General features: G+C 40.6%; 2 protein-coding genes across 2 annotated transcripts; one reads left to right on the forward strand and one right to left on the reverse strand.

The window, feature by feature from the left end:
• Positions 1–1,066: 1,066 nt before the first annotated feature.
• LOC133496353 (kinesin-like protein KIF3C) lies at positions 1,067–21,159 on the forward strand. Its single transcript, XM_061811810.1, has 8 exons — positions 1,067–2,962; positions 14,426–14,527; positions 14,598–14,720; positions 16,615–16,733; positions 16,934–17,050; positions 17,146–17,254; positions 18,325–18,470; positions 19,062–21,159. The coding sequence occupies exons 1-8, from the start codon at positions 1,556–1,558 to the stop codon at positions 19,147–19,149; spliced, it is 2,211 nt and encodes a 736-aa protein (XP_061667794.1). The 5' UTR covers positions 1,067–1,555; the 3' UTR covers positions 19,150–21,159.
• A 927-nt stretch (positions 21,160–22,086) lies between these two features.
• On the reverse strand, positions 22,087–27,563 carry LOC133496356 (toll-like receptor 5). The gene is made up of 2 exons (XM_061811821.1): positions 27,512–27,563; positions 22,087–24,151 (listed from the first exon to the last, which is right to left on the reverse strand). The coding sequence occupies exon 2, from the start codon at positions 24,035–24,037 to the stop codon at positions 22,247–22,249; it is 1,791 nt and encodes a 596-aa protein (XP_061667805.1). The 5' UTR covers positions 24,038–24,151; positions 27,512–27,563; the 3' UTR covers positions 22,087–22,246.
• Between the last annotated feature and the right edge of the window lie 3 nt (positions 27,564–27,566).

Below are 27,566 nucleotides of genomic sequence, written 5' to 3' on the forward strand. Positions count from 1 at the left end.
TTTCAGGGCTGGCCATATTTAAGCTCGGGAGACAAATATATTGTATGGACGTTGCTATTTTTTTAAATCTATTCAGCAATTATTTCATAATGCACACACTAAAAGTGTGGTGGAATCAATGATAAAAATTGAAAATACAAAAAAAAACGTTTTTTGTGGTGTCGAGAATCCCATTATTTGACTTATAGGTCTATAATGGTCGTTACTTTGGAGTCAAAAACAAACGTAATACTAACTTTTATCAGTTCATGAAACTAGTAAGATAAACCATCTTTAAAAATTTTTAGCAAAACAGAAAGTAAAGTGAAGTTGTTATTCTGATGAAACATAATGCAAATGTGGAATTCCTCAAATGGTTGGGGCTTTCCACTCTGTCGTGAATCAGCTTGAAATAAATAACATGAGAGGAGTGAACTTGCGTGACTGTTTTTTTTTAAATGCCAGAAAAATACCCAAATTAAACGTCACTTGCACGCGTACCTGAAAATAAAATAAACGAGTCTCCTGACCTCCTGTTATGAAAATAACTGGTTGTGGTCAGCATGTCTTCTATTATTTTCTCACTAGGCGACGATGTTGCGCTGTATTTCTAACCACGGAACCGGTTAAGTAATAACAGTAATTATTTATTTTACACGTTCCCTTTTCAGTGACAATATTAAAGGTAACACTGTATCAGCAATTATGAAAGGTTGGTCATAACGTTATAATCTATTTCACCAGTTATCACTTACATTTACATCTATGGACGATTTGAGTCTACCACGAACCCACTATGCCTATTTTTGTGATGTGAAAGCCAGACTACGCTTATAATCATCGCTTAGTGCTAAATTACGACACTTTGATACTAAGAAACTATTTATAATACCCTGTGTAGTTCAATAATACAAAAAATCTAGTTCAAAGATTTTTTTTTTTACATGATGTAACGGTTAATCGTCGTTTAAACCCACGTATGAGCGAAACCTTGAACAAGCTGCTGTGTTCATGAACTACATTTCCCGTCTTGCTTTGCGCAACTCTGCAGTAATATGGGGCGTGGAGCTTGAACGATCGTGTGCGAGCGTGCGCGTGCGAGCGAGTGCGTGCGCGTGAACGTGCAGTAGGAGGATCTGTCTCGGAGATCCACACCCGCGAATCGGACGGAGCATCATTGAGTGGACTACAGGAGATTGTGGATCTTGTAAAAGGAAGACATGATATGAAATATCAGTCTAGACCGTGGGATTTTTTTGGTGGGGGGGGCTTCATGTGTGGAGAAGGAGCGGGAATGGAGCGTCGAGGCAGCGCGTGAGAGCTGATATCATTTATGCTATTTTAACAGGCAGTCGGGGCAATTGAGCCATTAGGATGGCATGTTATCATTTTCTCTGATGAATACAAGTCCGTGCTAATTTATTTTCATTGGAGATATGAGCTTGAATTTGTACGTAATGTTTTATTCATGAAAAGAAAATCTATGGTGACACAGCTAGTAGCTAGAAATATTTTCTCTTTGTCTTAAAAATTATTGTCATTGTGTGACTGGTTAAAAAAAAAAAAAACACCAGCCATGTCAAAGAATAAGAGCAGTGAGTCTGTTAAGGTGCTTGTTCGATGCCGACCTTTGAACCGAAAAGAGGAGTCCAATGGCCCTTCAGGGGGCATTGTGCAGATGGACCTGCGACTGGGACAGGTGATCCTCAGGAATCCTCGAGCTTCACACAGTGAACCCCAAAAAACATTTACATTCGATGCTGTTTACGATGCCAATTCCAAACAACGAGATCTATACGATGAGAGTGTTCGGCCACTCATCGATTCTGTGCTAGCCGGATTCAATGGTACAATTTTTGCTTATGGACAGACCGGTACCGGGAAGACGTACACCATGCAGGGGATGTGGTTGGACCCTGAGAAACGTGGTGTGATACCCAACGCCTTTGACCACATCTTTACGCACATCTCACGCTCGCAGTCTGATAAGCAGTACCTTGTCCGGGCATCATACCTCGAGATTTATCGTGAGGAGATACGGGATCTCCTTGATCCCAATCATGCTAACGCCCGGGGACTGGAGCTCAGAGAGAGTCCAGATACTGGAGTCTATGTCCCGGACCTCACATCTTGTGTCTGCAAGAGCATCAAGGAGATCGAGGAGGTGATGAACATGGGAAACCAAGCAAGGGCCGTAGCGGCTACAGACATGAACGAATATTCGTCCAGGTCTCATGCCTTGTTCCTGATCACTGTGGAGTGTGGCCAGCCAGGTCCAGATGGGAGGAAGCACATCCGAGTTGGCCGCCTCAACCTGGTGGATCTGGCCGGCAGTGAGCGGCAGGCCAAGACAGGCGTACAGGGGGAACGCCTGAAGGAGGCGGCTAAGATAAATCTTTCTCTTTCCGCACTAGGGAACGTGATATCTGCGCTAGCGGACGGGCGCAGCGGCCACGTGCCGTACCGGGACTCAAAACTGACTCGTCTTTTGCAGGACTCTCTAGGCGGGAATGCCAAGACTGTCATGGTCGCCACTTTAGGCCCTGCCCCCCAGCACTACGACGAAACCCTCACTACCCTTCGCTATGCCAACCGAGCCAAGAACATCCAGAATCAGCCCAGAGTCAACGAGGACCCCAAAGACGCTCTCCTTCGAGAGTTTCAGAGGGAGATCGCTCGGCTTAGGGCCCAGCTCAACCACAGGAAGTGGAGGAGCAAGCAGAAGAAGGAGCAGTTTGATGACGAAGGCTCAGATCAAGATGTGGGTGAAGATGCAGAGTGTGAGGAGGAGGAGGTGGAGAAGGAGGCAAAGGAGTATGTGGAGCAAGAGGAGCAACGTTTGGAGAGGGAGAAGGAGGCCATCAGAGGAGATCGATCCCTCTTGGCTGATGAGAAGCAGAGGCTTCTTGGCGAGAAAGAGAGGATGATGGGGGATCTTCGAAAGGAGCAGGAAGCCACAGAGCAACTGACTGCCAAGTACAAGGTATTGATCTTTTGGTGCTGTCCTTCATTTTATAGAATAGCAAACACGGAGGTTTGCCATAAATGATGAAGAAGACGGTTACACTAACAAAAGTGCTTGTTTTTCCTCTGGTTACCATTGTTGGGTCAGGCTTTACATATCCCATATTTTGACTTTTTACACCTCCATTGCAGCTACATCTGTATGACCTGCTTTTATATCTACTTTGTCCATATTTGGCGAAGACCGCCAACTTTCCTCTGATTGGTTGCCTTCTTGTAGAAAGCCCACCTGTGAGAGCACATCTGATAGTTATGTTGACAGCGCTGGCTTAGGAGCGGAATAGGAAGGCGAAGAGCTTCGCTAGTGATGTAGATAAGCTCAAGAAATTCGAATGATCTATTTTCAGGCCTCTCTGCAGCAAAACTTTGTAACTTAGCAATGTGTCGACAAATTTAAATCATATATCATGTGTACTGAGGCACTGTTGAGCCAATATAACATCCAAAATACTAGAAAAAGTTTCCATGGGGTTTCTACAGCTTCCACCCAGAGTTAAAAAATATGCATGTTTGAATTCTCTAAATTGTCATTTGGCGTGAATGTTATTTTTTTTCTGTCTCCAAGTGCCCTGCATTTAGCTTCCAACCAATTTAGTGCGTACCCCGCCTCTTGCCTAAAGTCATTTGGTATCGGTTCAGGCACAACACTAGTTAGCCTAAGTACTGTAGAAATTGGATGTACAGTGTGGATGGATACGTATTGCAGTACTGCAGATGTATTGTTGATTATGCATTGAAAATAAAGCCAACGTGACAACTATGGGAAGTTTGACAACATCCAACTTACGGCTACTCCCCTTCTGCTAAACTTGACACTGGCATGGAAACAGGAGTACAGAACATTCAGAGTATCTGCCATTCCTCCAAGGATATTTAAAAATTACAAGCTAGCATACATTGTGAATTTTCTCTGTAGTCATGGAAATTTAGTTTCCGGTTCATCCCTATAGTCAGACACATTTTTTTTTTCCTCTTGAGTCTTAAAGGAAAAATTGGGCAATTTTCATTTAAACTAAATCAGAAATGAATTTAAAATTGTGCGTTTTGATGAGATCACCTGTTTCATGGCCAAATTGAGAATTTTTGAAGTCCATTATCACTAAAATTAAGCAATTTTGAATGTTAACATCCACTATGGGGCAGGACGACATTGTTAATCTCATTTGTGGGTAATATCTTAACACAGCATTACATTGAAACATTTTGGTACTTGTAAATATTGCTGATACATTTTTCCATATACAGTAGTGGCTAAAGTTTACAGTACGTCTGCAATGAGATGTTCCTGGCCTTGGAGGAAGCTTTGATGAGGTCCAAATTCATAAAATCACAAAGGATAAATACATCTGTTGTCTGTTTTTGAGACATTTGGAGTAAATGTACCTGTAAAAACCTTAACCTAAAAGTTTTTTTTGTCCACTTTAAAAATGATATTCTATATTGATACACAAGTAAATTCAACAAAACGAATTTGAACCATTGACAGGAGAGCCCACCTCCACCAAGGCTGCAAAATCCTGATAGTATTATTATAATAAATTTGACACTTATTCTGATATCTCATATTACATCCCATATTTGCCCTTCATCCACAGTCTGGTTGTAGAGGGGAATTGTGTGGTCATACATTAGATATTTAAATGTCAGCTTCTTCCCAACTAGCAATCAAAGAGTGAGTCACGCCGTTATTTATTATCGGTTTGATGAGTCATGCGCATATTTTAAGTCATTTCCTGCCAATAAGTCATTGGTGCTGAGACAATGAGGGCATGCAGTCACGGCAAGGAGTAGACAGATCAATTGATTGTGGTACAAAGCATTATTGTGTGACTGTTTTTCATATATTTTATTAGTTATTTATTGATGGTATGTTATTTGGCAATGCATGATAAAACATTTACAAACTCACTAAAAATGAAGTACAACGATCAAATAATATAGTACTAAATCAAAGTTATCGAAACAACAATAATCCCAATCAAACTCTTGTCGTAAGGGTTGTTAGAGAAACAAATGGTGAAGTCAAATAGTGTTGGTGTTGCTCAATTTGCACCTTGAACCAAAAGAATTGGCCTGTAAAGACACTCAAAAATCACGACATAAAATCAGCATCTTGGGTGATGTCATACATTCACCAGACCTCAGCTCGGTCAGTGACTAAATCATTGATGATGGCGCCAGTTTGATTGTATTTTTCTATTTCTTGACCGGTAGTGTCCAAATATAAACAGCGCTATATATTTAAGGTTCCAGCGACATGGTGGAGCAACCTGTTATGGGATTGGCCTCACAGTTCTGAGGGCTGGGGTTCAAATCCTGGATCTGCCAGTGTGGAGTATGTATGTTCTCCCCGTGCCTGTGTGGGTAGTTATTTGTCTCTATGGGCCCTGCGATTCACTGGCAACCAGTTCAGGGTATACCCTACCTCCTGCCCAATGACAACTGGGATTGGCTACAGCACTACCGTGACCCTAGTGAGGATGAGCGACTCAGAAAATGAATGGATGGATTTAAGTTTCTACTGTCAATACCGGTATTATATTATAAATGACTATTTTAGGACCTGGACAAGCAAGAGCTCATCCAGGATTTGAAACTGGCACCTCTCACACCCTAAGTGAGTAAAAAGAGAATCATACTCCTAGAACAAGGAGCCATCGATATACTGTCATGGTTTAATTACCGTAATTCCCGTCCTACAGAGCGCACCGGATTATAAATCTCACCCAGTGCATTTGTAAAGCAAGTACCATTTGTTGTTTCAGCGTTTTAATACCTTATCTTATCTTAACACAGCAACAACATGGTAGCACAAACCGAGCTGGTTAAAAAAAAACACATTGGTTAAAAAAAAAAAAAAAAACAGCCGCAACAACTACACAGCAGCAACACGGTAGATATTTAACAAACTCTACAGAACAGGTGTCAAACTGTTTTTTGTCGTGGGCCACATGTTGGTTATGTTTACCATTGGGGAACCATTATGAGTGTGAAACGATATACATGTATGATTGCCTCATACTATTAGATACAAATTGATGGATAACTAGTTTGACAACATTGCTACTGCAAACAATGTTAAATACTGTAAATGTTTCGGCTTCTCTTCATAGGTGAAGGTGTTAGGGAATGTGGGCATGTCCTCTGGCATAGTGCAAAAAGAGATTCTAATTACCCCCCAGCCCTGACCTCACAGTGAGTGCTTTCGTGTACATTTCTGTGGCAGACTCAGGCCTCTCATATTTCTTCCCGTCATGTTGTCCTTCAAAGCGCTGTGGGCCTGATACTGCTGAACCGTACCAAATCTTCTATGATCTCGCTGCACAGTGCAAGTTCTCATGTTTGATGCCGACTTGGTGACTGCTGATTGGTGTCAGCCACGAGAATCAGCAAAAGTCTCCCTAGCCTTGAGGGAGAAGATGATTGAGGTCAAGTATTTCCTGTCCTTGCATCAGTGTCGTCTTTCAGGACATCTACATGAAAGTATTGCGTGTTTATCTCGGGGTACCAAAAGTTCAAAGTTTTTGCCTTATTTTATGCTTCCTTCCTGTCAATAAATGACATAGTCCGAGTTTTACATATTACTAAAAACAACACTAAGATGAACAATACTGGGTGAACTGCTTTTTGTTTTGTGCCCATTTTATGTTCTGTGGTCATTATACAGTACTGTATTTCTTTTCTTTGGCGCACTTTGTGGGGCCAAATTAAAATTTTAGACACTCTCTAAACTGAAGTTTTATCAGTCTCGTGGATTTTTTGTTACATTAAACACAATGACGACCACTTTTAAGGTGTTTTTTCCCCATTTATATATATATATATATATATATATATATATATATATATATATATAATATATATATATATATATGAGATGTGCCGTTGGTGTGCAGGTGGGACTGCATCAGGGATCTGCGCTGAGCCCCTTCCTGTTTGCGGTAGTAATGGATAGCCTGACAGACGAGTTAGACTGGATTCCCCTCGGACCATGATGTTCGCAGATGATATTGTGGTCTGCAGTGAAAGCAGGGAACAGGCGGAGGAACAGTTAGAAAGATGGAGGTACGCACTGGAAAGGAGATGAATGAAAATTAGCAAAAATAAAACAGAATATATGTGTGTGAATGAGAGGGGAACAGGAGGAAGAGTAAAGCTCCAGGGAGAAGAGATAGGAAAGTGGACGACTTCAAATACTTGGGGTTAACGTTACAGAGCAATGGAGAGTGTGGTAAGGAAGCGAAGAAATGGGTCCAAGCGGGGTGGAACAGTTGGCCGAAGGTGTCTGGTGTTCTATGTGACAGAAGGGTATCAGCCAGGAGGAAGGGCAAAGTTTATAAAACAGTTGTGAGGCCGGCCATGATGTACGGAGTCGAGACGGTGAAGAAACAACAGGAAGCAGAACCGGAGGTAGCAGAAATGAAGATGTTGAGGTTCTCACTTGGAGTGAACAGGTTGGATAGGATTAGAAACGAGCTCATTAGAGGGACAGCCAAAGTTGGATGTTTTGGAGACAAGGTTAGAGAGAGCAGACTTAGATGGTATGGAGATGTTCAGAGACGAGAGAGTGAGTATATTGGTAGAAGGGTGCTGAGGATGGAGCTGCCAGGCAAAAGAGTGAGAGGAAGACCAAAGAAAAGGTTGATGGATGTTGTGAGGACATGACATGAGGACAGTGGGTTTTAGAGAGAAGGATGTACCAGATAGGCTTAGATGGAAAAAGATGACACGCTGTGGCGAACCCGAACGGGACAAGCTGAAAGAAAAAGACCAGGTACACCTTACACCTTGAAGTTCCACTCTATTGTACTTCAAAATGTACCAACAGTGGCATGCAGATACCTTTGGAGGAGAAGGTCCTCAAAGTTATAAGAGGTTACATGGAACAAGAGTTTGAAACATCTTAGCATATAGCATTGAAAGTACACTACACTTGTTTTTCTACACCATTACAATAAATTTGATTGATGAAAGGCCCCAGACAGACCCTCACACATTTATTTTTTTTTAAATGGACCAATGGGCACCTCAGGGGTCAAAGGCAAAAAAAAAAAGCAGGTGTCTAGGTACTTAAAGACTCCCCTCGCAACACCCTGCCACCCCCCCAACCCTGGCCCGATCGTCCCTGGATACCAATTGCAGGCTCCATCCTGTATCTCTCAAACCGATGGCTCTCAGGCATATGAGTTTGCCTGAGAGAGATTGAGGAGAGCACTTTTGGCCAGGAAGCAAATCATTCTATAAATAACCATTTATAGATGGGTTCCAGTTGCAATGCAATCAAGACCTCCTCATCTCTTCGAACACAGCACAACAAATTCCAGAATGAAGGAGGTCATGAGCATCCTTGTGAGACTGCGTTGAGTCATTTTGGGTTAGCATTTCTGCAGTGCCGTCAGATGGCTGAGCTGCAACATGCAGCGCTCCAATTCTGTCGGTGTGTGTGTGTGTGTGTGTGTGTGGTGTGTGTGTGTGTGTGTGTGTGTGTGTGTGTGTGTGTAATCAGGCACGACAGCATAGGTTCTGCACAAAGACAGGTCGGGTCGTAAGTGTTCAGGTCTGGTTTGCTACTTCACAGTTCTCCTTTGTGCCATTTCAGTTTTGCTGCAATGTGTAGAAGCTGTCTGAAAAGAGCAGGCAAACAACATATTCTTTAAAAAAAAAAAGCTGCTCTGGAGATAATATTAAATATGGAGATAAAGTGATTTTGTTCTTGTTTGGAGCATGGTGCCATTTTGAGAAAGAAAGAAATATAATGTCACGATAATCATGAGAAATTAGCAACCATTCCGCAGCTAATCAGACTTAGTTTCATGCTGACTCCTCATTTGTGAAATTACATTTAAAAAAAAAAAAGAATATCAGCAAAGCAAATAAATTATCAGGAATTTTCCCTTCCATATACCCCCAAACAAGGAAAAGAAGTGTAATGTGCTTTTTTTTTTTTTTGATACATTTGATAGGTGGCGCTTTTCCTGTAACGCACTGTCGCTTAAGGGCATTCAAGCATCATCACCAGATTTTTTCCCCTCTATGAGGCAGATTGTTCTTAACTGAGGTTGTTATTTGGCTTATATAAACTTTCACGTCATGGCTGTAGCTTAATACACCCCAAATAAGTTTTGGTAAATGTCCATGTTTGAGCCATTTAGTTTGACTCTTGCAATGATTTGGCTCACCTAATGTGACACCTCTGCCTACATTTACTGTAATCCTGAAATTATCACATCCTAGCCAAATTTGTGGTTGAGATGGATTTTTAGTTTTGTTGAATTTAAAAATATCAATTTTCTCAAGGCACTGCTGCCCCAATCGTGAAGCCATTTTTGAAGTCACATGCCAAACGAATGTCACCGTTTTAAACGACACCGCACATGTGATGTGGTTATTGTTGCTCAAAACTATCAGGTATAAGAATATCATGCACCCCCTTTAATAGCCTAAGGACTATTCTTAGTCCGTTTTTTAGGTCAAATCTATATATTTGTCCGTTTTCCTCATCATTAGATTTCGCGTTCCTTTGTAACGATGGGTGCAGGGCTGAAGCAAGAAAGACCCATTTGTTGACATCCTCAGTTCTACAGTTGCTATAAAGAGCTTCCTTGTCTTCAGCATGTTCAACAATAGCCTCACTGTGAAGTATTTTTGGCTCCATTGCCATTTAAATCCAGAAAATGTTTAGGAAATCTCTTCAAAATCGCTCAGAGAAAAAGCAGCTTGTACTGCATTCGTGTACTTTAAGGGTTAAGCAGAAATGGAGATGCACATTAGTTCAACCGAGTTTATTTGCATTACATACTGTTTCAAGATAGTTCTAATCAATAATTTAATTTATAATTTAGTGACTATAGTGGTAAAACAAGGTTTCAAACCCAGAACCTCAGGACTGAGATGTAGACATGCTAACCACCAGGACACCATGCTTGTTATTGCTACCATTTTAGCTATGGTAAATAATACAGCATTTTGTGGTTTGAGTTTGCTTTATGAAGTCACGATTTGAGCAACTCATAGTTATTAGTGTAGTATTTGGCCTTAGGTAACATTGTTGAACAGCTAAGATAGAAAACATTTAGATTTTCTATTTTGGCAAAAATACTTTGTCTCGTGACTTACATCGTCTCACGTTATGTTTGTTGTTTAGCCAATTACAAAACATCTCCTGCCACAATGGACATAGTTGGTTATATCAGACACACAGACACACACATCCTTTTTATGTTGTTGGACCTCAACTCAGTTCCACATATACACAATATGTACATTCTTTGAGGAGGAGATTGAGTATTTCCTGCTTTGTTCTTTCCCCCCGCTTTCCTGTTTCATTTGTGAAGGTTGGTACGTGTTTGCCTGTGTGTGTCTGGAACTGATTTACTCATTTTACTTTTGAATCTGCTTTGATAAAGCCACTTATCCTCACAAGGGTCACAGGAGTGCTGGACCCTATCCCAGCTGTCAACGGGCACCTTGAACTGGTTGCCAGCCATTCGCAGGGCTCATGGAGACAGACAACAATCGCACTCACAATCACACCGAAGGGCAATTTAGAGTGTCCAATTTATGTTGCGTGTTTTTGGGATGTGGGAGGAAACCGGAGTGCCCGGGGAAAAGTCACGCAGAAACGGGGAGAACATGCAAACTCCACACAGGGAGGGCCGGGACCGAACCCTGGACCCAAGAACTGTGAGGCCAACACTTTACAGTTGCTCCACTGTGCCGCCTAAAATAAACATTGACAAAAATAAGTAAAAGAAATGTAGTGTGGATGAATTCGGATCAATCAATTTTCTTTTTAGGTATCCAACAACAAAATAAATTATGTGAGGCACAAAATAGATGCATATTTTTTTAATGTAAAGGATTAATTTGAAACTACTGTACATCTTTATTTTTAATCACTGGCCTTTAAGATATCTTTTGAATCTATATTGTAAATATACATCTACACATTATTTCGTGCATATTTAGTTCTTTTATAGCATTATATCATGTATATTGTATATGTAGTTTGCTATGCTTGAATACGCTGCTAATTCTTGAACTGATTTTCTTTCCTCCTTAACAATGACAAAATCAAAATATTCCAGAATATTACAAAGAAGAAGGTTAACTTCAGTAATACCCAAAAACATTCTTGCATCAGTGTTTCCTTCTGGCAGCATAATGAGAAGAGTGAGTGGAAGTTGATGAGATTTTAGTCCTAATGTTGTCTCTTTAAGTGCACCTCAATTGATGTCGCAGAGATGAGTTGACCTTTGTGATTTTCTCCCGTCTCCTGTCGTTACCTTTCAACTTCAAGCCCTGGTATTTGTCTCCCGTCTTCTTTCTGTTCCACACGCAAAACCTGTTGTCGTCACGTAGTATTTATAGCGCAGTCGCTCCCTGCAGGCCCTTGCTTGCTGAGGATTGGCCGTCTAATTCAAAGGAACTAGGAGCGCAATATGACGCTCTTCCCACTCGTCACTCTTTCCCATCAGCAAGTCGATCGGTTCCAGAATACAAAGAATGTAAGAGGACACCTATTGATACTGTAGCTACTCGCAATGTTTCTACTAGAGTCAAAGGACACTTTGTATGAATAAATATGTTTGGCAAATAATGACAGTCATACAAATGAAGCACACAGCAGATATTTCACATACCATGAAAATAACTTGCTGGAACAGTGTCCAATTGGTTAGCACATCTGTCTGACCCAGATTCAAATATGGCCTCCCCTCTGTGGACTTTGCATGTTTTCCCTGTGCCTGCATGGGTTTTCTCAGTAAAAATAAAAGTATCTTAACTATCACAACTTGGACTTTTGTAGAGTTTGCAACTAACTAAATGATTTGATAAATAAGCAATCGATTCAACTCCAAATTTAGCTAGGGTCTGAATTTGGGGCCTGTGATTGACTGGCGATCAGTTCAGGGTGTACCACACCTCTTGCCTGAAGATAGCTTGGAAAGGCTCCATCACGCCCTCAACCATAGTGAGGATTAGCGGTGAAAAAATGGATCAATGAATTTGGGGCTTATGTTGTATTATTTACCCGTTACACAACATCCCGAGGCACTCATTTAACTTTTACTGATCTACAGGCGGCGGCACGGTGATTCAGCTGGTGAAGCGTTGGCCTCACAGTGCTGAGGACCCGGGTTCGATCCCGGCCCAGCCCATCTGGAGTTTGCATGTTCTCACCGTGCCTGCGTGGGTTTTCTCCAGGCACTCTGTTTTCCTCCCACATCCCAAAAACATGCAACATTAATTGGACACTCTAAATTGTGTGTGTAATTGTGAGTGCGGCTGTTTGTCTCGATGTGCCGTGCGATTGGCTGGCAACGAGTTCAGGGTGTACCCCCCCTCCTGCCCGTTGACAGCTGGGATAGTTTCCAGCACTCCCCGCGACCCTCGTTAGGATAAGCGGCAAATAAAATGGATGGATGGATGATCTACAGGCTTAATTTACAGTAGTCTCCTCTAACAACAACAAGCCAATCAGGAAAAAGGAAGATTCATGAGAGAGAAACCCCCTGGCATGAATCAGCCTGTTAATGGAGCACAGTGACTATGACTGAACGCAAAAGACAGGAAAGCACACATACACACGCACATCTTTTCACAGCTATAACATGATATAGTAACAGTACAGCACTTTTTTAATAACTTCCGTAGCGCCTTTTGGAAATAAGTTGACTTGTCACCATAAAAGTCTGCAACCAAGTCTTGACCCTCAAACCAGCCACTTAAACTGGCTGGAGCTTTGGTACAGATGTCCGCACCCCCCACCCAACTGTTGGTTTTAAAATATTGTTTGTCCTCACAGAGATGGAAACACACATCCACACAGAGAAGACAAAGGCTGCCCCCTCAACAAAGAGGCTTTCTGTAAAAGCCTTGCTGCTTTCTTTCTGAAGGACTCCACTGTACCCATTGCACGAGCGTGTGTACGTGTGTGCGTTTTTCTGTTCTCTCATGTAATTAAGTGGACAGTAGCACAGTGTGGTATGTGCAAGTTCACACAATATATAGGGTCCTTTCAATTTGAACACACATTTGATTGTTTCCCCGAGACGAGAATGTGGTCTCCCTGTCTTTAGGGTCTCGTTTGACATTTTTCCCAAATTTTTGTCCCGTCTTTGTTAATATATACTTAAAGTATTGGAGCAGGTGTATTTTATTCAAACTGGCTCATTGGAAAGTGTCATACATAACTGAAATCATGACTACATTACATGACAAAAATGTTTGTGTATGCACTGCTGCTGTCAATTTTCTTAGTACTCTTCCAAAGTAATTTAGCCTATCGTAGCTGACAAAAGGGACAAAAGAGGTCGTCAGTCAATCACAGGGAACACAGCAGGCTACACCTAAACAAACACGCATTCGCACTCAAATTTACAGCTTTGGACAATTTCGTGTATCCAGTTAAATCTAACATTTAAGGTTTTGGGAGAAAAAAGAAAACTCACACAAGCGGAGAGCGAAAACGCAAACTTCACACAGCTTCCCGGAGTGTTTTGCATCAGGAATCCTGTCTGTTTGCGTGGATTAGCATTAGCATGACACTACAACTCATGCGGGCAAACTTTAATTTTAAACCTACAATATATTGGGCAATACAACAGCCTACCTACTATAGAATTTTTTCGTTGAACATATCTTCTTGTCTATCGTGGAAATCCATGACACTTTTCAGCCATCTATTGAATATCTGGATAACAATAAACCACATAAACACAATGGGTGCACTCAGGCGGGGGCTTCTACAGTTTATGCCCAATCACTTACACTGACAATCTCTGAGATCACAAGCCACTCCACCAGGCCCCACCTTTTTTCTTCTTTGTGTCAATATGTTGATATGTGATATGTGATTGATATGCCGTACAATACATTATTAGCTAATACAACACAGTATTAGGAAACATCATGGAAACATCATTTAAACTGTACTTTAAACATCATGTATTGATATGTGGACATTATGTACAGTGATTTGCTCTCTTGAGAAGTAACTGACTTTACAGTCCACATATTGGCTGTGAAGAAAGATTAATGAGGTTTTTATTGATGCGCATGTTTAATTCATCACGCTGGAGTACAGCTCATCTTGTTGAAGCATTGTATTGTCATGGGGATGTTCAAGCGCCCCACTTCCAGTTGTCTCATCAACACTGCACTGGGCTGCATCAGCCCACCAAATATTCAAATATAATGCGAGTGTTTGTGAGCGTAACTATTTTTGTACATGCTCTTAAAAAGTGCTCTTTCCACAATATTGGCCGTTTAACATGCAGTACATCTAGTGACTGTATGTACAATACCAGACACTTTTCATTATATTATTTTGGAAGGGGGTCTTTGTGGAGATGTGAAAACTGCATTTGATGACTTTTGCCTTGAGTATTGACCACAGGCTCTTGCTTCTCTCTTCCAGGCAATGGAGAGCAAGTTGCTGGTCGGCGGAAAGAACATCATAGATCACACAAATGAGCAGCAGAAGATGCTCGAAGTGAAAAGGCAGGAGATTGCGGAACAGGTATATGTCATTGCAGATTGTGCGGGACACCTTCAGAGCCTCATTGTTGTCTTTCTACGAATGCTATCAGTCACGCAATGAGAGGGAGATGCAGCAGCAGATGTTGATCCAGGATGATGAGACTCTGGAGCTGAGGGAAACGTTTACTTCTCTGCAGCAAGAGGTTGAGGCCAAAACCAAGAAGCTCAAGAAGGTAGACATTTTAGATATTACAAACAATGAGGTGTTGTTTTCATGTTTATTTGTTAGTTTGTGGAATAACACTATTTGTTATCAAGTAAGTCATGCAAGCCACTGACTGTTTATTGTACTCCATATGTTGCTGTGCTAATGGCAAGCTCCAGTTTTGTTACTAAGATGCCCGTCGGCTAGGAGTATGGAAAAGAAGTGCCCATAAAGAGCATTGAACGATTTTCACTGATAGAGGCGACACTTCATTCGCTACATTGCGTGTGTATGGCACATTGACACATCAAGAAACATAAATACCAGAGATTAAATTTAAATACCCAATCTCAGAACCGTTAGCTACTATTCCACCTTGTTGCCCTAGCCTACAAAAAGGATTTTGTTTGTAATGGTGCTGTCATCACTATCTGGACTCAGTCGGATAGACAAGTGCATCTTTCCATTTCTCTTGTCACCAATACCTGCAATGCTGTTGCTCGAGGCGACTAGGATGCACCGCGTTGGACAGCTATTTGAGCTACACTTACAGTGAAAAAAATAAGTATTTGAACACCCTGCTATATTGCAAGTTCTCCCACTTGGAAATCATGGAGGGGTCTGAAATGTTCATCATAGGTGCCTGTGCACAGTGATAATCTAAAAGGAAAAATCCCAAAATCATATTGTATGATTTTGTAACGATTTATTTGTGATACAGCTGCAAATAAGTATTTGAAGACCTGTCTATCAGCTAGAATTCTGACCCTCAAAGACCTCTTAGTCCACCTTTAAAAGTCCACCTCCACTCCATGTATTATCCTGAATCAGATGTACTTGCGTGAGGTCGTTAGCTGCATAAAGACACCTGTCCCCCCATACAATCAGTAAGACTCAAACTTGTAACGTGGCCAAGACCAAAGAGCTGTCCAAAGATTCCAGAGACAAAATTGTACAACTCCACATGGCTGGAAAGGGCTACGGGGAAATTGCCAAGCAGCTTGGTGAAAAAAGGTCCACTGTTGGAGCAATCATTAGAAAATGGAAGAAGCTAAACATGACAGTCAATCTCAATCGGAGTGGAGCCCCATGCAAGATATCACCTCGTGAGGTCTCAATGAGCCTTAGAAAGGTAAGGAATCAGCCCAGGACTACACAACAGGACTTGGTCAATGACCTGAAAAGAGCCAGGACCACCGTTTCCAAGGTGACTGTTGGTAATACACTAAGACGTCATGGTTTGAAATCATGCATGGGACAGAAGGTTCCCCTGCTTAAACCAGCACATGTCAAAGCCTGTCTTAAGTTTGGCAATGACCATTTGGATGATACAGAGGAGTCATGGGAGAAAGTTTCGTGGTCAGACGAGACCAAAATGGAACTTTTTGGTCATAATTCCACTAATTGTGTTTGGAGGAAGACGAATGATGATTTCCGTCCCAAGAACACTATCTTTACTGTGAAGCATGGTTGTGGTAGCATCATGCTTTGGTGGTGTTTTTCTGCACATGGGACAGGACGACTGCACTGTATTAAGGACACGATGACCGCGGCCATGAATTGTGAGATGTTGGGGAACAACCTCTTTCCATCAGTCAGAGCATTGAAGATGGGTCGTGGCTGGGTCTTTCAACATGACAATGACCCGGAGCACACAGCCAGGAAAACCAAGGAGTGGCTCCGTAAAAAGCATATCAAGGTTCTGGCATAGTCTAGCCAGTCTCCAGACCTAAACACAATAGAAAATCTTTGGAGGTAGCTGAAACTCCGTGCTTCTCAGCAACAGCCCAGAAACTTGTCAGATCTGGAGAAGATCTGTGTGAAGGAGTGGGCCAAAATCCCTCCTGCAGTGTGTGCAAACCTGTTGAAAAACTACAGGAAACGTTTAACCTCTGTAATTGTAACTTCTGTAATTTTCCCAGCTGTACGCCAAGCTCCAGTGTATCAAAGCGGAGATCCAGGATGTAAATGACGAGCACGTGAGGAGCCGCCAGGAGCTAGAGCAAACGCAGAACGAACTCACGAGAGAACTCAAGTTCAAGTAAGGAAATACAGTGCTTTGAGTGCAGAGAAATTGCATGTGATGTATGTATATATATATATATATATATATATATATATATATATATATATATATATATATATATATGAAGAATATGCATCCCATTCTGAAATAAATCCACTTCTGTTAAAAGAAGGTTATTAAATTGAGCACATTCGTTCAACGATTCTGTTGTATAGGTATTTGATCATCGAGAACTTTATCCCTCCAGAGGAGAAAAATAAGATCATGAGCAGAATGACTTTTGATCCCGAAGAGGATCAGTGGAAGTTCCAGCCGCTCGTTCCCGCTCAGAGGTCAGTGTTTGAGATCGACTGAGGTAAATGAATATGTATTATGACTTATTCCTGCTTGATTTATGACTTCGGTCTCCGCTTCCCCTCCTATTTAGTAAACCCTTACAGATGAAGAAAAGGCCAACATCTGCAGTGGGGTATAAGCGACCAATCAGCCAATATGCCAGGGTTGCCATAACGATGGGGGCTAATAACAGGTTCAGGGTAAGTGCCTGTGAATTTTAAAACTAAACATCAGTGCCCTGTCACTTTGACTGTGATGTTTGCAGTTAAAAAAAAACATATTCCTCCAAGGCTGGAGTTACTCTTGGATAAATTTAGACGTGAATGAGGCCAAATATGGATGAAGTCCGATTTGTATGCAGTTGCACTGTAGACAGCAAGATTGAAGTCATCAAAATAAACAAATCAGTGACATGTAGTGTTGTATATACACCCGCATTTCCTCAAACAACACAAATAAACATTAAAACACTTGCTGTAACCTCTTTACCACAGTGAAAGCATGGGGAAATAAATATCGTCGAAAATTTGTATTCGTCATTTAATAAGCAAAATTCTTGACAAGTAAGGTGACGCTTACTCTCATTTAAATAAGTTGGACTAAGAGTCATGTTCATGCCAACTAGATTGTATGTAACTTTTTCAATTTGGATCATTCGTGTATTATTGTTTACTTCCATGTTTTCATTGGACTGGGTTGACACTGTGGGGTTATTTATGTGCAATTTTGGCATCTGTGCATATGAATTGTTAATGTGAAAACAGATGTAGCGCATACTCCACAATACAGTCCCTCACTCACCAGCTGGGTAAAGGTTTTTTTGTTTTAGATTTGCAGGTCTGCATTGGTCAGGTAGGGAAAGGGTTGACTTTCTTGTTGAGTGATAATTTGTGTTTATTTTTTTTTTCTTCTGCTTGTGGCCTGTAAGAGATAAAAAGAAGTTGGGCACTTGCACCAGCAGTGCTCATCCATCTGAAGAATTTTCCTATGCAAGTCAATTTTTTTTAAAAGTAATTTCCAGAAAAATATTTATTCAATTTGTATGTTTATGGCTCCCTGTGAAAACAGAGATTAAGGGACCCATAACGTCAGGCCCATTCGACACATGCAGTACAAAAAAAAAAAACTTGACAAGTAAAATGATTGTATTTTTTTGTTGTATTTATTTAATCATAGTGGGTAGGTCCATTATTTAAAAAGCATTTATGAAAGTAAAACAACAGCATTTTTGTGTGCAATAAAGTTTACATGGCAATGTGTGTGCGTCAAGGCTGAGAACATCATGTTTCTGGAGCTGGACATGAACCCTCCAAACACCGCCTCACTGGGTCACTTAAAAGATGCAGAGTGGAACTTCAGCTTCTCTGTGGACAACTCTCCTACCAACCACAGAGGCATTCACAAATCTCGCTCTTGGTAAGTTAAATGCAACCAAATACGCCAGGTTATAAACTAATATTCAAAATGACAATTTCGATTCCTAAAGTGAAACTTGTAAAGTATGCAGATTGTCAAGTGTTAATTCATGTGCATTTTTTTTTTTTTTATTTACAATCCGACTCCTTACTGCGGTGTAATAAAAAAAAAAACATATCGCAGTCGTTATTTTATAAACTTGAAAAAAAACAAATCTGATATACTGTAGTTGTCATTGATCGTCATTATTTGAGATGTCCAATCACAGAGATTGATCAGAAGGTACGGTGGCTGACCTTGATTTGGCAATCGTGCCATTGATGTGGTAATGAATTATATGCACTTAAGTTGACGTAACGCATTAGGCCTTAATAGAAAGATCATTTTTTACTCTTCAGTCTTTATCTGGCGAGCGTCAACGGTTTTGCGCAATGCATCTAATGGAATTATTCAGGATTATCCACCACCAACACTCTCTCAGAGGCCTGTAATCTCATTGTTCCTGTATTATCTTGCGAACCTGTGATTCAGTTTTTCAGTAATTTATTTGACATATTTGAATTTTAAATAGCTGTTCCTTTTTTTTTGCAGGTGTCAAAGCCAAAAGTCTCTCACTTCTTCCCCTTCTAATGTTTCCCTGTCGGCATGTAACACCGCCATGCCTGCATCGGCGCAGTGAAATGTTGAAGCTTTAGCAATGTGTGTTTTTATTGTTATTTATTTTCCTGCAAAATTTGGTGCTGGGACATACAACAACACCTCTTTAGTAACAGAAGAAATGGTCGCAGGAAATTGAAGGACTTGACAGAGCTCATTAAAAAGAAAAACTGAACCTTTGTTGCATGTGAGCGAGCAAAGAGTGTTATAATATCTGTGTGGGTGTGCGGATGCTTGTGTCACCAAAGTGGCTTCTATCCTGTATTTAATATCAGTGTACATATTTCATGTATTTGTGTCTATAAGGGTTACACTGAAATGTCATTATGCATTCCCTCAAAGAAGTATTGTCCATGTGTCCTTGTTGTTTCACAGTAGAAAATATTTATGTGCCGTGTCATTGGTCAATTACAAAAATTGCTATGTGTAATATAAAAGAAAATATGCCTTAAGATCAAATTTTAAAAAAGTATAACGAGTCATGTACATTTTCACAGGCTAATTGAGGCTGGCATGTGACAAATAATTTCTTTTGAGGTATCTATTTCAGTTCAAGTTATTGTACGGAAACAGAACTATGAACGTTGATTTATCGTCTCTCAAAGCATTCATCCGTTCAGCGCTTGTCCTCATTAGGGTCTCGCGTGAGCTACAGTTTACCCCGCTGACTTTGGGAGAGAGGATGGGGACATCCCAGCCCAGTACAGGGTCATATAGACACACACTCACACACGCAAACCATTCAACCCACAAGCACAAGAAGAACATATACTGGCCTCTTGGTGAAAGGGAAGCAAAATGGAATGTGCTGGCTGCAACCTACATCGGTACTGTTAATGCACTCTCAATTAGTTTGCAAGAACAATGACGTAAGCGATATTGTACTCCTTCAGGCAGTATTATTCTTTTCAGCATAATAGTGGCTTGACAATATGAGTTACAGGCATTCAGGAAGGAAAACCTGATAAAATATATGAAAAGGATGTTATATACATATATCATTATTTACAAAAAAATTGAATGACAATAACTTCAGTTTGAAAAAGAGGTCTTGTAATTTTGCTCAATCAGTAAATTCCCTAATCGGGATTCCAGAAAAACAAAAAGACATTACAGACAAATATATACTGTACTTTGGGTATGGTAATGTGATATTTCCACCGTTTTGAGTTATTTGCAGATGTGTGGGGTGATCTCAATCGGAGCACCTCATTGACCCACTTTTCCTCCAGAATGAAATGCTTAGAGGCTTCACCCAAATGTTCACATCTGTGTCATTCAATGACGGTTCCATGCAATTTACCTTTAGATAAATGGAAATAAAAATGTTGCTATGGAGTGATGTGGAATGCAAGTGGATTTTGCACATAATGCATTAACGCTGTGCAAATGAATGAAATTGCATTTGAAATGTATGAGGCACTATTACGTAAAAGTATTAGTCAGGGTAGATTTTCAATGTCGTCAACTGTACATTAATGAAGCATTTTACTGTCTGCTGTTCATTTGTTCAAATTCATGCTTCATTAAAAGGAAATTATTTACATTATAGCGTTGAAGGTAACGGCAGGGTGAATGTGATTGAGGGGAAAAAATGATGATAATGTTAATAGTTGTCTTCGTACATTGGCTCTGTGTACAAACCTTGTTATACATGTGTCAGTTAAGTCACCGTTCTCTGTCGTCCTTGTTTAACGTTGCGGGACTGTGAGAGGGCTGAGGGTGTGGAGGAGGAAGGAAGTGATATGCCGATGGGGGAAAAAATAGTGGAGGGGGGGAGGGATGGAAGCAGTCAGCCAAAGACAATCAGGAAGTGAGGAACGACTGTGGAGGAGGTGGAAAACGGAGCCAGTCTCCATGGTAACCTGCCAGTGGAGGAATGGAGAGTGGAGTAGGGGGAGTGGTCTCCTTTCTGTCATGGTTGTAAAATAGCAAAAACCAGTACTCCTGAGCTCATCTGTCTTGGTTTAAAAAAATAATTAAAAAAAGAACTGAATAAAACACTGACACAAGCATTCAGCAGACCTATATTTAATGCCATTTCATCATGTGTGTGCTTGTGTTTGTGTGTTGTATTTTTCTTTTCTTTTTTTATATATAACACAATACATTGATAGCCTGAAACGATTCCATACCTGTGGGATTAAAAAAAAAATCATATAATATTTTGAAATAGTCTTCAAGTATGTATTTCTTTTTATTTTTCACACCAACACACACACGTACGGGAATTTATTTTCCCTCATTCAATGTGAGTCTTATCAGCAGATGAGTTACAGGCAAAGGAGAGACCTCCTCCTCGCCCCCTGCTTAGCAATTAAATATTTCATGACTAGCGTGCGACTTTATTAGGACAGCAGGAGTGTATCTGAGTACACAATGTAATTCTGCAATCGGTTGGACATTATCGTGAAACAACAATTCCGACAAGCTCTCACAATGGGCTTGGACGTATTAAAAAGCAGGGCTATTTCCGTTTCATATAAAGATACTTTATTGTGGGGCTCCATATTTTGTAACTTCAATATATCCATCCATCAGAACATGCAGACTACACAGGTGAGGCTGGGATTCGAACTCCATTCCTCAGCACTTCAATACATATTGTCAATTAAAAGGCAAACGATGTGACGCTGGTTGTGTTACAGTGCCGACGAGATGATGGAAGCTTGGCAACGTCAAGGTCGATGGTGATTAGCTCTATGCTGCTCTCTGGTGTACAATTTGAATAAATGCCTGCAGCTTCCTGCAGATACATCCATCGCCAAAATTATTCATGCGATTAAGAACAATCAGTGCCGTGTAGTTAACTCGTGTATTTATTTCCGTTAAAGCAATTAACACAGTCAATAATACAGCTATAAACCAAGCAAGTGAAGGGAAGGTATAGTGGATATAAAAAGAACATGGTATTCACACACAAATGGCAGATTTTTATTTCTTCATTCATTTTCCGGGCCACTTATCCTCACAAGAGTGACGGTGGTGGTGGCGTCTATCCCAGCTAGCATTGGGCAGAAGGTTGGGTATACCCTGAACTGGTTGCCAGTGACCCTCGTGAGGATAAGCACCTCAGAAAATGGATGGATGTATTCAAAGTATTAGTCATGTTTGTATCCCTATAAGCCCTTTTCAGCGCTTCCAGTGCCAAGTAGCTGAATGGAGTAATCCAACAGCGGAACTTTATAAAATGCAATAGGAAATTCACATCTCAACTCCTCAATAGGACTCGTGAAAGTCACATTTGTTTTCTTAACCCACATCAAGAAGTTTGTGAGGTTGGCATTACAGTGGAATCCGTTCATTTTCAAGTTGAGGACACTTAGAGTGCGGAAGGGGGCCGGGTCAGGGGACGCTATGAAATTGTTAGCGAGGTTTAGTAATTTGAGACTTTGGGGAAATGCATCAGGCCGGAGATATGTTAAAGTGTTGAATGAGAGGTCCATGTTTAGAAGTGAGGTGAGACCCTTGAAGATTCCTTCGGGAAGAGAGCGCAAGTTGTTCGATCTCAAGCTCAGACTGACCAAATGACGGAGACCTTCAAACAGATCAAGGCATTTGCCTTGAGACCAAATCGACTGCAAGTTACTGCTGTGAACATCTAACACTTTCACACTGCTTTCCTTCTTTTCAGAAGCTTGTGTATTCATTGTGCACCATTTGATGGGGTTTCCTCCATAGAAGAGATGCTGGAGTTTTTTCAGCTTAGCCAAAAAGGTGTACACACCCTCCAGGTTTTCCACTCTGTTGGTCTGAATGTTCAAATATGTGACATTAGGGGCAAATGCTGTGATGCTGTCCACTGCTGCAAAGGTCAATTTATTGTCAAACAGATTGAGATAAGTTAAACCAGGCAGAGTGCTAGGGAAGCCAAATGTCCTGAGAGAGTTTCCAGTCAGATTTAATACTTCTAAACTGAGAAGTCCACTAAATGCCTGATAGCCAAATACGCCAATGTGATTGTAAGCGAGGTCCAACACTCGTAAATTCCTTAGAGGAGCGAAACTGTGAGCCCGGATATCGCCGAGCAAATTATAGGACAGGTCGAGTGTCTTTAAATGTTCCTGGCCTTCAAATGCATTTTTATGTATCTGATTAAGTTGGTTTCTAGCGAGGTTAATGACATGAGCTTCGGGTAGTGGACTGAATACATTCGGTTGCAATGCAAAGAGCCTGTTTTTAGACATGTCCAGTATGGTGATTGAGCTGGTCCTTAGGCCCTCAAAAGTGCTTCTGTCCACATCCAGGAGATTGTTAAATGAAAAGCCCTTACCTATGTGTCCTGATATCTTGAGATGAGAAATCATAGTACCCTCGATAGCTTTGAAAAATAACTTTAACCTGGCTATGCTGAACCCATTATGGGACAAGTCAAGGGTTCCAAAAGATATTCCTCTGAAAGGGTTCCCACAAGTACGCTGATTGAAATTTTCATCGTACGTAGCCTGAAGTTTGTTCGAGTCTAAATTCAAGGATTCAAATTGCTTTCCCTGGAAGGCAGCTAGATCTGGTTCACATATTTTGTTGATACGATTCAGTTTTAGATTCAAATTTTTCAGGTGAGTCATATTGGAAAAGAACATTGCAGGCTGGAGTCTTTTTATCTGGTTACCAAACAAGTTAAGAGTCTCTAATGAAGAAAGGGGCTTCAAATAGTTTTCCTTCAGAATGGAATCCTGGAGGGAACAGTAATCCAGGTGGAGAGTCTGCAATCTAGACAATCCTAAAAAGGCCTGCGGCTCCAGCTGAAGCCTTGTATTGAAGCCCAGCTCCAACTTCTTGAGGTGTCTTTGACTGCTGAATGCATTGTTTCGGATCAGCAGCGATGAATACTGATGACCCAAGTCCACCACTTGTAGCATCTCCAGGCCAGACAAAGAGGTGGCGTTAATCTCACCGATGTGGTTCATCTCTAAGTACAGGTGGGTGATGTTCGGAGGTAGGGAAGGAATCCAGTGTAGGTTCTTATAGGCGCAATTGGCTATAGATCCAATGATGGAGCAGGATGAGAGGCAGCCTGGCACCTGCAAATTTCAAGTGGATTTGATCATGCAAGGCATAGAATGCAAATGGAGAATCAAACATTGTTTATACATTATTTTTCGCAAACATCCATCCATTTTCAGTAATGCTCGTTCTCATTGGGATCACCTAACCCAGTTGACTTTGACCAATCGTCAGGGTACAGTCTAGTGGTTCTTAAAGATGTTTTTGTACAAAAAAATAAGTAATAAATCAACAAATAAACAACCAGTAATAATAATGTAAAAAATTAGAACTAAATGAATTTTTACTTCTTCCTACTCTTTTTTTGAACATCCCCATGCAATTTAATTTGACTTCACTGTTCACATCTTTGAAATAAAGATTCTAATCAATATGTTAATATAAGTTAGTGTCGGATCATTTCCCACCTCTCGCCGGTTTGTAACAAGTTTGTCATTGATCGGCAGTGTAAAAAATGAAAATTAAGCAACAGTGCACTTTCTGTAAGAAAGTTAACAATTCGCTTTACAAGAAAATAAATTCCATACAGTATGAGAAAATACTCAACGAATGTGGTTTTTATCATCTAATCTTCAACATATTATTGTTTCTTTTGAAAGTCAAAACCCTGTTAATGTTTGTTCAATATTGCATTTGAGACATTACTATAATATTATTGTGTGATTAGATGTTTGCAAATTTAAATTGATTTACAAGAAGTATTTTGGGATTTTTTAAAAAACTGTTTTAACGTGTATTTCAGGTTCATGAGTAATCATCTTTTAATTTTTCTTTACAAGGCTGACAAACGGAAAAAGTCAAGTTGGAATTAAGTTTTCCTACCTGTTGGAAGACAAACATGACAACCACCACAAAGGCAAACGTCCTCATGTTTCTTTTGAGATGAAAATGCGCTCCTCGCGTATCGGCAAAGTGAACATCAGAGCCTGTTTACTGCGTTTTTATAACACGTGTGATGGACATTGGATTGGGCCACAAATGCAAACATGACACTGAACTGGATTTTCCCTTTTGTTTACAGAGTCCAAGTTTGCAACAGGAGGGAAAGATCAATGCTTGCTGTCCCGATTCTGTGTTGATTTGTAAAATGCTTGCTGTCCACTATTGCAATTACGCTCCTAAAGTGGTTTACGAACTTGTTTGTTCAGTCAATCGGAAAATCTCAAATTTGCCATTTTTGGGGATGTTCACAAGTATGATCAAGAGATTTGCCTGAAATTGAATGATTTCTGTGGTCAGTCTTGGTTTTATAGCCACCTTTTTTACCACTTATCCTCACAAGGGTCGCCGGGGGTGCTGGACCCAAGCCCAGCTCTCAACGGGCAAGAGGCGGGGTACACCCTGATACTGGTTACCAGCCAATCGCAGGGCACATAGAGACAAAGAGCATAACTCACAATCACACCTAGGGGCAATTTAGAGTGTCCATGTAATGTTGTATGTTTTTGTGATTTAGGAGGAAACCGGAGTACCCAGAGAAAAGCCACACAGACACGGGGAGAACAAGAAAACTCCACACAGGACGGTCTGGGATTGAACCTGGGTCCTCAGAACTTGTGAGGGCAATGCTTTCCAGCTGAGCCACCTTGCCGCCTCCCGCATAACATGTGCCCATTAATATTCTCAAATATCTATATTCACCCTGGAATTGGCTGGCAACCACTCCAAAGTGTATTCCACCTTTTGAGTCTCGCCTCAAGTCCAACATGATAGGCTCCAGCAGATCTTTGACCCTTGCAAGGATGAGCGTTCTAGAAGACGAATGGATGCTTTAGATAGTAATTTATTAAAAATTTTCCAATTCGGCATTTTCATTCTTTACTTTGCCTGTGCAGTTTCACTTGAAATGTACAGTTATTATGCATGGTATTTTGTTACATGTACATTTCAGTGGACTAGTCTGTCTGGAATAAAGAATGTAGCACAGTATATTTTGGATATCCAAAAAAAGCATAATGAAAAAAAAACATCTAAAAAAACATCTAGTTTTAATCTCAGTAGCCCAACGGAATAATCATTGTATACTATGCAATGACGATAAGGACTCTAATTGTAATGTAAAAATTTCAAGCAGATTTCTATTTAATACTTGGAATGCTCAGTGTGAGCCTTCCCTCCCCGAGATTTGTGCCATTTGATCACACGTTGCTGGTGAATTTCACAACGATGGGACAATGCAAGTTAGTCAAAATGGCACTTGCAAAATCCAATCTTCGTTTAAGCCTTACAGCACCTTCAAAGTCATTTAAAAAAAATGGCGAAGCAACAAGAGCAGCACCACAGATTAGTTGTTTGAATTTCTGCCCAACACTTCTGAGGTTCAGGGTTAAAATCTAGGCCTTCCTGTGTGATGTTTTGCCCTCCCCCATGCTTTGACGCATTTTCTGCGGGTACTCTCACTTCCTCTCAAAAACATGCATATTAGGTTAACTGAAAACTCTAAAGACCCCACATTTGTCTCGATGTGTTCTACGGATCGACTCGAGCTCACCCTATAATGAGGATAAGTGGGATAGAAAATTGATGGATGGAAGTAGCAACCAGTTTTAGTTTACAGTCTTTTGTGTTTGATCTGTGATCTGAGTGTTGCTGCCTTGGGAGACGTTAAGGGTCCAAGTCCTGTGCCGGTTTATGCAACAGAAAACAGTAGACTCGAGGTTTCAAATTCATTTTTGTAGTGGGCCACATTGTAGTTACAGTTTGCCTCAGAGGGCCGTTATGACTAAAACCATAAACATCTTTAATTGCCTCATCATATTTAAACATGAAATTTATAAACTAGTTTTGGAAACAGAAATCAAGGGTCGTGGGTTTTTCAGCTATTGTTGATATTTGGAAAAACATAAATGCTTCCAATATCTCAATGTTATCATTTATGATATGATTTTAACAGGAATCTGGAAGTTGACAAACATGATTAGCCTTCACAGGCCACTTGAAAAACAACCTGGATCTGGCCGCAGAGCCTTGAGTTTGACACCTGTGCAGCAGACCATTTAAATTCCATCCATCCATTATCTGAGCCGCTTATCCTCACAAGCGTCGCAGGACCATTTAAACAATATTACTCATTTATTTGTTGTTAACTTGTCAAAATTCTCATAGATTTAAATACATTTATTGGTAGTTTAGTTTAGGAAGCGGGGAGAAGCAACAAAAGCAAATTTTCCAGTGTTCAAGATCCTGTGATGAATGAGGGAGTCTGTGATTTAAAAAAAAAAACCCTTTTCCATGTTTTTGTAAAGTTACTTTGTCAACACATAGCATAATTGTTAAAGGCATTGTTAACATCAAATGATGCTGCAGTTGTAATTACGTGAGTATAGTACTACTGAAAGCAATCACAGACTGAAATGTGTGTGGAGTTAGAAACTCACGCAATCATAAGAATGGGAGGGAACATGGCGCTGAGAGGAGTGCCTTTCTTTCAAA

Source organism: Syngnathoides biaculeatus, chromosome 23 (genome assembly GCF_019802595.1).
Source record: "Syngnathoides biaculeatus isolate LvHL_M chromosome 23, ASM1980259v1, whole genome shotgun sequence".
Classification (NCBI taxonomy): domain Eukaryota; kingdom Metazoa; phylum Chordata; class Actinopteri; order Syngnathiformes; family Syngnathidae; genus Syngnathoides; species Syngnathoides biaculeatus.

Bases quoted from the DNA above. Each gene is read 5' to 3' on its own strand.
- LOC133496356 (XM_061811821.1), bottom strand. From the start codon at position 24,037: ATGAACCACATCGGTGAGATTAACGCCACCTCTTTGTCTGGCCTGGAG.
- LOC133496353 (XM_061811810.1), top strand. From the start codon at position 1,556: ATGTCAAAGAATAAGAGCAGTGAGTCTGTTAAGGTGCTTGTTCGATGC. The intron at 14,528-14,597 runs GTATATGTCATT...GAATGCTATCAG, and splicing joins GGCAGGAGATTGCGGAACAG to TCACGCAATGAGAGGGAGAT. The intron at 18,471-19,061 runs GTAAGTTAAATG...TTTTTTTTGCAG, and splicing joins ATTCACAAATCTCGCTCTTG to GTGTCAAAGCCAAAAGTCTC.